Consider the following 12,521-nt stretch of genomic DNA (forward strand, 5'->3'; position numbering starts at 1 on the left):
TATTGGTAAGCATTCTCTGGTCTTTATAAGAAGAAATTACAGTATCTATAGGGTTTTTTAATGGACATTTGTAAATGTTTTTGTAATATTACCTACAACAAGAGCTACATTAATACAGTGAATGTCACACCTTCTTGGGATGTTAATAAACAATGTGATTTTTCCATGGAGGTGTATACCACCTACCAGAAAAATACATGTTTTTCCCTTTTTCTGAAAAATATCAGATGATTCGGGCAAAAGGAACCACCACAACAAAGAAAGAAGTTTTCTTAGTATACTGCTCTTGTGATCTTTACCATGGAAAACCAAAAAGTTAAAACCATAAAATTAAAGCACACCATAAACCAAAACCCTATGTCTAACAGCATGTCTTTCAGAGGTCTTCACTAACTGATTTTGGTAGCTCTAGAAAATCAGCGATGTGGGATAGCAAATAAGCTTTACGCAGATTTACATTTCATGGGTTTCCATTTTGAAAGCTCGCTGATTCAGCTACCAAACCTGTAATATGCTACAGTAATTGTATATAAAATTGCTGCTGTGCTGGCATGATTTTGCTGCGTTTGGCTTACATGCTTAACATTTTCTGTTTTCTTTAGTATCCCAATGCTAAGTTTAATATAAAGAAGTATTCCTACACACGGAGAAACAGAGTCCACCTGGAGTTCTTTGTATTCGTACAGACCTGAAGTACTACTGCCAGTTTGGTGACCCTCTCAGTCCTTGAACCCCTGTGTACTCAGTGTCTGCATGGGCTATTTGCCTTATATTTTCATTACACTGAGACTGGCTGCTTTTGACTGTCCCTTGCTGCCACCTCATGTTGGGCATTTTATATCTTTGATCATCACTTACGCAGTCATATCTGCTTGCTATCTTATGAGGTAAACAGTCTTGGGCTCACCACTTACATGGGAGGCTGCCAAGAAGTCTGACTCATTTAAGAAACACAAGACTTTTTAGCTTGTGTTTTTGTGGCCTCTATTACTGTAATATCTTCAGACTTTCCAGTTTTTATTTCCAAGTTATGTATTTCCTCACAACAAGCAATGAGTGGAGATTCCTCATTTGCTTTGTTTCTCTGCCTCCTTGGCACAGTAGAGAGAAATGTTGGTCGATCAAAGTAAGATGGTTTGAACTTCCCCTTGAAGTAGATGGTGACTGCATTCTCTGCTGAGTGTTAGAATTATGAGCCTTACAGTAAGAAACCTTTATTAGTCATTCCTGAGAAATAGGATCTTATTGATTAATCTGAATGCACCCTCTTAGGGGACACAGCCTTTACATAGAGTTTTTTGGCATCTTGCGTGATTTTAAGTTTTCCCCTTGTATTGTGTTTTGTTTTATTAGATACATTTTTACATTGAAATTAAGTACGATCTGCAGTCCAGGTCCCAAAGGATTTGGATGCACAACTGTACGAAAGTGCCCTGACAGCCCTGTAAGGCCCAGCGTTCATCCCACATCTCCCAACACTCCCTGCAGAGTTGGGCAGCCCTGTGCCTTGCTGAATCCAAGACCTCCAGCTCGGATTATTCTTGCCACATGTCCCTGGTGGCTGCTTCCCCTCCTTACATACATCCCCTGACCTTTGAGCTGATGGGAAGACATACCTCTCCTCTCACACCAAAGCACTCCGAAGGCTCCTATGAAGCCCAAGTCCTCCAACAGTCTGTAATTACAAAGCCGGGAGGGATGACCCTGACTGCCAAGAGGACCACAGACACCAGTAACTCGTCTGTGAAGAAAGTTGGCCCGTTGTTAGAGGAGTGAGCTATTTGGAACAAAATGCAGATATGAACTAAATGGGAGTAGCTTGATCTTTTCCATCCAGAGGTAGGTGAAGGAAGTGGTATCATCCAGCTGGAGGCTGTGCTGGACTTCTAGCAGGAAATTATGGTCTTATTTCCCTGAGGACATGCTTTGTGGGTAGATACCTGTGCTGTCCCTGTATTCCTGTGCAGGTTTGGATAAAATGTCTATCCAGGACTAGGCACTTGTGAGGATCCAAACTGCCAAGAAAGGCAGATGCCTGCTGGCAGAACTGGTACATCCTGATATTAAAGCATTTACATCAACAATATTAACAACTCAATTGCATTCTGAGTTGCATCAGGTGATTTGGCAGGACTCGGTGACCTCAGCACCTCTCTGGTTCCACAACTTGAAAAGAGAATTACAACACTGCTGATGCCTATCTGGTGGTTGAAGACTCAGGAGCTGGATAGGTGCCAGTCTCCAGGAGGGACACAAAGTGCCTGCTTGCTTTATTCTCAAGTCTCAGTCGTTCTCCCTCTCTATGGTAAAATGCTGGAGGAAAAGCAATGAGAAAATGGATCTTGAGTCAAATTCTTGTATCCATCCTTAGCTTAGTCACTGCCATACCCAGCATACTGATTGCTGTGAATGCCTTTCAAAAACCTATGCACGCCCTATCCATTACATGGAGTGCGTTAGACATTGAAATTAGAACAGTTGCTGCCATTTCAAGAGCAAAGTCCCTTGAAGGTGAAGTTAAAGTTGTGTCCATGACAGGCCTTGCACTCTTTAGATCTCCTACTTCATCCCTCTGGAAATTGTCTTTGACTCATTTTTTTCTTGGAGATTCATGGTTCCTAGTCTCCCTCCTCAAGTTTGGCTGAAAATTAAGAACCAGCAAAATGCAGTGTAAGCCCATTAGCCTGCCTATGAATTTCCAAACCCTTCTATTCTTCTACCTTTAGCCTGTCTTCCTCAAAAATTTTACTTATATCCAAAAATCTTAACTGTAGTCCAGTCATCTGTTGTTTGTTCCCTTCTCAAATTAGAAGAACTTATCTTCCCCTCGACACAGAGACACACATGCACCCTCCCAGAAAAACTTTATTCTATAAAGTCCTCTGCCTGCATTTGTTTGAACTCCTTCCTTTATGGCAATTACTTAGGTCCTCTCAAGCAGTCTCGTATTCTTCAGGTTTAATAAAGCAGGTCTCTGTTATTCTTTTACTAACCATGGGGTAAAGGACAGCTGTAAATGCCTCATCATGTCTTCCAATCACTGATGTGAGACCCCAGTGCACAATTCCAGTTGGCAAGATCTGCCAGCAGATAAGAGGATGTAAATCAGTGCACATTGCCATTATTTCCCTAATGTATCATTGCTTAAAACCTGAATGGGAGGGAGTCAGGGTATCAATATTAGCTACTGTTTTCAGCAATAGGAGGCTAGGATAAGCTCATTGTTTAATTTAAATGATATTTTAATTTATAAATCAAAAGTGTATTTGGCGCATACGCTGAAAAGACTAGAGCCAAGTAACCTGTCCTTATAATTGCAAGTGTTCCTAGTGATTGTACAGCCTTCTTTAGTACTTGATTTTTCCTTGAGCGAACTAACATGCCTTAAGTGCCCTGACCAGCCTCACCTGGGACCTTCACCCATAGTTGCAGCCCATTGGTCTAGGAGCTTATCTTAAGCTTATGCCTGGGGAGCCAGTTCTTCTCTGAGTTGTGTTGTAGGTAGTGGCCTTGTCTCCTGGGTGGATTAAGACTTATATTTGAAGTTGATTGTCTCCAGTGCTGTCTTCTGGATGGACTTCAGACCTACCTTTTAGTGTTGCCTCTACTCCGGTGCTGTCTCTGCTGCTTCTGACTGGGCTGTCTGGATGGACCATGCGGCGTGTGGGACTGCCATGCAGGTGCAGCAGGACCGTGTCCTGGTTGGTAAGGACACCGCCTGTACTATGGTCACCCTTGGCTTCTGCTTATCCTCCTTCATGGGCCAGCCCTTTCTTGCTGCCCCCTGCCAGTGAGGGGTGGCTGCCGCTCACCCTCCGGCATCGCGTTCCGCACACCAGATGTGAAGGAAGCACAGCCAGTGTGCGCAGGAGAGGGGGACAGTCCCTTTCGCTGGCGCCCGGAGTTAAGCTGCATTGGACGGGAGGTGAGTTCACGCCCGAGAGATCTTTCTCCCACCACAATCACTTTTCTAGGGTTCAGCTTCAGAAAAACAGTATTTCATCCACTGCTTTGAACTTCATGGTCTCTTGTCACTTGAAGTGACTGAAAATCCATATCGAGTTTCCTGTGCTGGTGATTTAAGGGCACCGTGTAGGCACAGCTTTGAAAACGTTGGCAAATATTTAGGTGGAGTTTGGAGGTGACCTTAAGCAGGTTCCTCATGTAGTCAGATGACTCTGGGAGAAAAGCCTGATTGTTTGATTGTGGGTTTTTTTTGTGTGTTATTTACCCCCCTCTTTTCACCTCTCCCCCAAAGTCAAGCATGTATACCTTTGAGTAGTCATCCGACTTTTTTTTTTTCTCTGTCATTTTTATAGTTTTCATTAGATCAGTATCACTCTGCTCATTTGACTGGGAATTTCCCCCAGGAGTGTGCCTTGCCAAAAGTAGTATTATTTCATGACAGATTTACATGAGAACAGGTTTTTCAGGTTCTTGGTGGTAAAATGTATGGAAATATGTGCATTGGAAAACTGTGCTTTTCTGTAGAAAACTCAGCAAGGTCACAAACTTTCCTTTTTATTTTTTTTTATGTAGCTACTTTCACCCCACCAAATAATTGCCAGCCAGCAGTGCAACCAAGGACTGTGGCCAGCGTACAGTCGTTATGGTTCCAGAGCCTTTTATCTCCTGGAGGGGTGCTGCGCATCTGATGCTGAATGGTTGTTTAGATTACTAGTATGATGAAAACTTGAAATATTTTGTTGTTTCTCTTCCAAAAAGTAGATGGGGGGGAGGGGGAACCCAACAGTTTTATTGGAGTAGCAAGGTTTGCAACTTGAATTCTGTTCTTCCCCAAAATAATACGTGCATGTGGGGATTAGTGTTTAGTACCATTGCTTAAACTGTGAACGATCCTGAATATGTGCTTCAGACAGGGTGGTTTGTCATGCAGTGGAAGATGACAGCCACAGAGAAGTAGGTCATATTACAACTTCTATGTCTTGGATAGCTAAAGAAGGGATACGATTAATACCTTCTTCCATGACTAAACCTTGTCCCAGGGCCTGGTAGACAACACCCTTGTACACTGAGAGCATATATATCGCTTTACTGGTCAAGTCCCTCCTCTGTCCTCAGTCTGAGCTTGTGGAAACTGCAGTGGAAGCTCTGTCATTCACCCTTACAAACTAAAACTCTGTAACCTGAGGAAGCATTTAATTAGGGCACAGTTGTGGCTGACTCTGCTGAGTCTGTAGCTTGAGACTCCAAACAGACTGTATAAAGTTGCACAAGCACCATTAGTAGAACTATAAGCTGAAATCAAGTCATGTAACTGAATATCCACGTTTGAAAAGCCCAGCTGGTGTAATTGAGCACGTAGTTAGGCAAGCAGATTTGGGTGTACACCTTTTTAAAACCATCCAGTAAGGCTGCACTTTTAGCAGTTGTTCCCATTTGTGCTAACTTGCAGGAACTGGAGAATTAAACATTATCATGTTTATTCAGGTCAGGTTTTCAGGTGATTTTTGAAGAACCACATCTGAAACTCACAAGGTTTTACTGAAGAACTGTATCATTTAAGAAAATATAAACTTATTTTGTAGTTTTAATCAGCTAGTTTGTAAAACCAGTTTTAACATGATATGTAATCTCACAATTTAAGTAAAGAACATGCAAATAAATGGTTAATATTGCTGAAATATGCATTTTGCTTGTTCAGATGAAATCTTTCAGCCATTGTCTTCTGTGCAGATTTCGCCCCCTGCTTTGTAAGTGTATTCTATATAAAGTTTTAATGTGCTTTTGCATTTAACTGTCTAAACCTAATTTTTACAGTAGCTCAGTGTATGCACAGTAAACAAATTTGAAAACATAGCTCTTAAAATAAGTGTTGAATATGACATTTTATTTAAATATTATGGATGTGATATTTGTTGAAAACACTACAGTCTATACTCAAATATTTATTTTCTCAAACATACACTCCTCCAATGTGAGCGAACTACTGTTTGTGATAGAAAGGGTAGTCTTTTCATTTTGTAGTCACATAACACGGTCCTAAAATGCCCTCTACTGGTCACAGTCAGCAGGCAGTCAGCAAAGCAAAAGTACTTAAGGCTGGGAAAACTGATCTCATAATATGAGTTACATCACCCAGCACAGTTTCTGGATTTTGAAGGAATTCCTTATTAAAGTTATTTAAACTTTATGACTGTGTAATATGGAATAATTTACAAGAGAAAAATTAACTAGTGCTAGTTAGACTTAAAGATGTTTCTAAAGAAACTATGTATTTTCTTGTACTGGAATTAAAACACTTCTGGTTGACATAATCTTTCCCTCCACCCCCACCCCACTCCAGGACACAAACAACATTATGTTACTGAAGCTAGTATGTGTGCTGGGAAAAAAAAGACAAGTTCTAACACATTGATATTCTAAAATTGTGGAGGAAGGAGAAGCCAAATATGTAACAAAACTAGGGGAGAGTAAAGAGTTTCGCCACTGGTGTTCACTGATCTGTCAGAGTTGCCTCCCCTTTCCCAATCTGATTTTAATGTATAAGTAGAAGGGGGAGATCTAAATTGCTTTGTGTTGTACTGATGGAGTAATGGGCCCAGAGAGTTAAAGATGTTAATGCAATCATGTCACTATACGATAGACAGTTAAGTGTGGTTCTGGAGTATGCATACAGTGATCATATACTGCTTAGTAGTGTGAAAAGACGTCACGTTAAAATTTTTCTGAACTTTTTTTAAGTCTTAAACATGGAAAGTTATTGATATATTTGAAGTGTAAAATATTACAGCTTTTATTTTCTCAAAGCCCTTCTTTTTAAAATATATGAACACATATATACATGCATCTTTTTCCTTGATAGTCTTATAGATAGTCAGAACAAGGTTATAACTTCCTTGTTAAAGAGAATATTGGCACAGGCTAAAGATACTTTGGTAATTCTTACTGTTAGAGTAAAATCCTGCTTCTTTTAGGACAAAACAAAATTATTCAAAAAAAAATTAAACAGATGAACAGCCTATTTGGAAATTTCCCATTTCTGTTGTTCATACTGGCAACCATGGATCTGGGAAAGCATAGACACTGCTTAGCAGTACTGCAACCTGACATACTTGTGGTATCATCAGATTTTTAAAATATTCCCTTTAGATACATTTCTGGTTCATGGAAGTGTGTTTGTGTGATGACTTCATCTGACTTTTTTATATGTCAGTTTTGTAAGCCTCACTGATGTCTGTAGAACTGTAAGTGGTCTTTGAACTGCAACGTAGCACCAATTTAGTTTCAACTTCTGACTGTGGCAGTGTCAAGTAAGTCTCTTGGTGTTTTGTTTTGGGTTTTTTTTGGCACAAAGGTACTCATCATTGAGGATGGTGACACAGTGGTCATGATGACAGAACCCACATCTTTTAGGCCCCTTAATGACATGGTGGAAATTATGGATCTAAAAGAACTAATAGATAGCTGTATCGGGTAGTATTCCATTCTCACATTAAGCTGTCCACCAGTTAAGTCTCATTTCCAGCACACCAATTCTAGTGATTTATTCCAGTCTCAGGCACTCCATTGTGTGCTCCTAATACAGTTATTGTCTGGTTTAGGCACTTTTGGAGGGATAATTTCTGTCATTTAAATTTGACAGCATCTATAAACACTGGAACATAAGAGACTTGAGTTATAGTTCTCTTACTGTGGACAACCAATAGCACAAATTTCTGTACTCGGGTGTAAACGCTGGCCTTGTCTGAACCTCCAGAGCTTTCAGGATCCAAAAGTATTGATTGGCTACAGCACTTTGTATTTTCTTGAAAGAATATGTACTTCTCTTACGGTTCAATTTGAAGGAAATCAATAGGGCTAGAACTTCAGGAGTGCTGAAATACTACTTTGTGAAGTTGGGAAGAGAGGAATACTAATGTGGCATTTTCAGAGTGGTGAAAAAATGGCTGGGCAGAGGCACTTAACTTCACTACAGAAAGTACTATGCTTTGTCAGACATATATGGCAGCAATGGTGACTAATCTTTGTATATGTGGAGGGAGAAAATGGGAGGAGAAAAACAGGGAACAAGTGAAAATATCAGTATTCTATGTCTTTTCAGTCAGTCAAAGTATTTCTTTTAAATATGGAACTGCATCCTCGCAGTATCTTGTGTGGACGCAGAGAGAGAGAACTATTTGGGATGCTGTTTCCATCAATGTTCATAATGCTGTATCCTATTTTACTCGCATTGACTCCCACCCTAAGACAGAGAATTCAAGACTGTTTTGTAAGCTTTCACAAAAGATCCTTCCAAAATCCTAAAATGTGGGCATTTGAATTATTAATTTATCTGCCTTGGCATAAATCTGAATATGTGAATGATTTATGATTAAAAGATACTTTAATTATCTGTGAGATAATACTGTTATATTGTCTCCAAAACCATATTATCCTTTAGGTTGATTTTAGAACTGTGTGTGAGTAAAATGAAAGCCAGTAAAAATTTAATCTCGAATGATGTGTGCCACGCTTAAATTTTTTTGTTGTTTGTGTTTCTTAAACCTTGTGAATAGATAGCGAATATAGTCTAGACTTCTCTCGTAAAATATTCACAGATAAAAATTAATTTACTATCCACAAGATGCCATTATTGTTCCAGAAAAAGAGGATTGTCAGTATATTTATACGGCAATGCTAGTAAGAAATTACTTAACATATTCTAGACATTTTAGATGTATAGATTTGTGTTATATGTATTAATGTTTCAACCTCTCACTTGCAACAGTTACCTATCTTCTCCCATGCAGGTAATCAAAGCAAGGCTCCTTACCAAACCTCCCAAAATCTGAAAAGAAGCACAAGGAGAAGAAAAGTACAACTCCAACTGGAGGAATAATGCATCTTTAATAACATTCTCTAGCCAAGGCCATGAATTGAATAGTGCTTAGCAGCATTTTTCAATTTATTGATGATAAAAATCTTCCTTCTCAGAGGGAAACTTGAGCAATGATGGATACAGTGGTCTGGAGACCAAAGAGAGAATCATCTTGGGTGAATTTACAGTGGGTCAAGACAAGAACCACACCATTCAGTGAAATAAAATCTAAAATTTATTTAAGCTGTCTGGGTATAACAGGTCCTTGCCCCTGTGTTCAAGTGGTGACTGATGCCATGGACTTGGAGGAACAGGCTGCTCACTCCAAACTATCCGTGTGCCCAAGTGCTGGCTAGTGGCCTGTCACCTACACGTAGCTGTTCCAGCTTTTTGTACAGTCCTGGATATCTTAGGATGCCCCTTGGTAGGACTGTTGTTTTCACTATTTATTGCTTTTGAACTTAGACAGTCCCTGTAAGCCGTCAACAGCCTCTTGAGCTACGTAGTCCCAGGACAATCTTTTTGACTATCCTCATACCTGAAGCTGACTAGTAGTCATTATTTGGGTCCCTGTCACCTTCTGGCATCCCACTCCATGTGTGTTACAAAGCTTTAAAATTTTTGTCAGCAATAAATAAAATTATATGTGTCATGCTGCTTCAACTGTAGGCTTCTGATGTAGGGTTAGGTGAAATCATTGCTGTCTCCTTGCTTGCACCCATGTGGTTTATCCCTGGCTGTAAGTGCATGGATAACCAGCAAGCAGTTCTAAAATGTTTGTATAAATTAACAAGGCTATTTTTACAAGGTAACAAATGCAGTTCTCTAGTCACATGCTCTAATCTTTAGGCACATATTCCACCCTTTTCCAGAAATCTCATGATTACCTATGCATCATTTGCATCACAGACCTCATTAAGATTCTTCCTTTAATATTTGATTAGTGTTAATACAAGTAAAACATATTTCCATAACAAATAAGGGCTAGAGTTTTTAACAGTGTAACATGCTGGTCTATTTAAATATCTCACTTTATAATGTACTTAAAGACTGTTTGTGTTACTCTGTTGTTCCATAGGCCAATAGTAGCTGCACTACTCTTGTATTTGTCAGAACCAGACACTGGGATTTTTTCCAGTCATCATTAAAATGTTGGCCTGGTACAGATCAGAAAGAATTCAGACTTACAAAAGCAAGTAAATTAGGAGTTATCCTTCTTGGAGTTTATCTTTGAGTAGACGGCTATAAAAAGATTTTCATCGACTCTAAGTCCTTATGATGTGATTGAACTGGTAATCTAATCCTGTCAGCTTGTCACTGATCACATTTTGTGATAACCTTGTCCAGTGCTGTCAGTATTGGACACAAGCCTCCACATGTTACTGCGTTATATTTCTGTAATGTGTTAATCAACATTGGAACTTTTTTTGGTATATCTGTGTAAGTTGGCGTGTGAAATCTGCTTGAACTTCTTAACAACATTCTGTAAGAAATATTGGTATTTGTACTGTCATCCTTTATGATCAAGTAACTCATCTCAAATCTCTTCAGATACAAGTCCTGGACTACTGTATATTTACTTGGAACCCCCCCCCCCCCCCGCTTCTGGAGTCTAAATACGGAGTTTTCTCATGGGAAAAAAGCAATGCAGACTTTGGCATATGGATACATGAAAATAGATAATCTATGTTTTGGAGCTATTAATTCTTCACGATTTATAGGAAATATGCTAGAAATTATAGATGTATTACATGCATGTTTTCCCTGTGCATGCATGCAGTAACATAACCTACTCTTAGAATTTTAACTCCTGACTTCTGACCCATATTAGGGTCAGAAACTCTTTTTTGTCCAGGTAAACACTGATTAGTAGTAAAGGAATTTTAACTAAACTAAGTTAAAATTTATTTTAGTGAATTATTACACTTCGTTAGTATAACTTCAGTTGTGCAATATATCTTGATACTGCCATCTAAAAACTTCAAGCTATTTCACATAACGTAATCACAATAAAGTGCTGGAGCTTAATTGAGAAATAACAACACAACTGAACAAAAAGTACAGTCTGAGTTATACTCATTAAGCAGGCCAGACCTGCTGATATGCTAGGTCTTTTGTGGAAGTAGCAGAGCTTTCTGTCCAAAGTCCTTGCCTTTTCCTAAGTTTTGAAATCTGCATTAAAAAAGATGGTTGTCTAATCTACCATGTTACACAATGGCATTTGATATCTTGCTTGCTACAATATGCTACTTCATGTTAGAACAATAAAAGAAAAAAATTGTTTTTATAAAGCAGGTGAGGAGGGAGATGAAATCTCTCTTGACAGCTGAATGCTGGTGAGACTCAAAGTTCATGAAATTGGTGCCTGCATCTTTCAGCTGCTTCTGAGTCCTTCTTGGTATTGTGCAAGGAAGATCTTTTGAGTCAGCTCCTCATCTGCTAAAATCTGCCCCAAATACTACTGTGACTTAGCTTACCCATATAAAGAGTAAGAGGCCATACATGCTCTCCTGCATGCTGCCTCAGTAAGCCATGCTTTCAAGATGTTTTTATTGTCTATTCCACCATTCTGTAGTTTTATAAATGTCAAGAGACTGCTTGAATTCTGTCAGGGAAATGGTCTTTCTATTCCTGCAGAGCAAATACTCACATTCTGTTATGTTATTTTCTGAATCTTCACAAGTTTTTGGACACCATAACTCCACCTCTTAACAGCTTGCCCAACTCAATTGTGTTCCCAGGTCTCATGCCACAGGTCCATTACTCTACTTACTAATGTGCAGTATCAAGGGTTTATTCATTTCAGAATGCTTCCTTGTTTGTACTGTTAGCTGCCTTAGCTCTCCTCATTGTAGTTCTCTCTCAAAAAATTTGCAGATAAAATCTTCTAGTGCATTTTCTTGCTGTTACGGTCCTGAGTCGAATTAGTTCTACTTTAATTAGGTCACAGACTTATGTCTTTATTTGGGGGGGAAAAAAAAGTTAAGCTATAATAATTACATATTACAAGGGAAAAGGTGTCTCTGATAATTCAAGGAAGCTGTCTTATAGCACTGAGATTTCAGGAATGTATGATCACCATCTTGTAAATGATATATGCTAGGCAATACATAGTTCTTACTGGATGTGTGTAATAAGAACAGAGGGGCATATATATTTCCCTTTTTAATCTAATAGGGAGTTTCAAAGTTTTCATTTTGCCTCAGGCCAGCATGATTATTTTATCTGATGATATAGCTGCTGGAAGTAGCCTGCTTTTGGTCTGCTCAATGTTTGAACAATTGACAGTCCTCATTTTTTGGCAAGCACTGGAAAATAGTGACCTATACAACATGTCCAGTCCCTTTCTCAGTGAAAGCTGTCTCTATATGTTTCTGAATGGCCTAGCATACCATCATAACAATGGGGATTTTGCCATTCAAGGGATCAAATAGCCTCAAGGTTGAACTTTACCTCTTGATTACAAAACCTTAATAGTTAAATCTTTTTGTTTCAAAAGTTATCGCAAGAACTTTTCCTCATGTTTGGTCTCTGTGTCGATGTCCTCTTCTGCTCCACCTATCATACCCTACGCTCCCTTTTCTCCCCAAATGTCCTTCCTGCACATAATCTTTTCTTCGTGCCACTGTTGTCCCTGATCTTTCTGGTTTATCAAAATAGAGAGAAAAATGGAGAAGGAGGAACCTACCTGTACTCTCTG

The 12,521-nt window shown here is 39.2% G+C and overlaps 1 protein-coding gene across 1 annotated transcript in view; it reads right to left on the reverse strand.

Moving 5' to 3' along the window:
- Nucleotides 1-3,656, reverse strand: part of ARHGAP42 (Rho GTPase activating protein 42) — a 182,432-nt gene extending 178,776 nt beyond the window's left edge. Inside the window, exon 1 of the mRNA XM_010578259.1 lies at nucleotides 3,590-3,656. Coding sequence (XP_010576561.1) covers nucleotides 3,590-3,656 — 67 coding nt within the window. The remainder of the gene's footprint in view (nucleotides 1-3,589) is intronic.
- Between the last annotated feature and the right edge of the window lie 8,865 nt (nucleotides 3,657-12,521).

This window comes from Haliaeetus leucocephalus, unplaced genomic scaffold (assembly GCF_000737465.1).
Source record: "Haliaeetus leucocephalus isolate CR32 unplaced genomic scaffold, Haliaeetus_leucocephalus-4.0 Scaffold616, whole genome shotgun sequence".
NCBI classification, from domain to species: Eukaryota; Metazoa; Chordata; class Aves; order Accipitriformes; family Accipitridae; genus Haliaeetus; species Haliaeetus leucocephalus.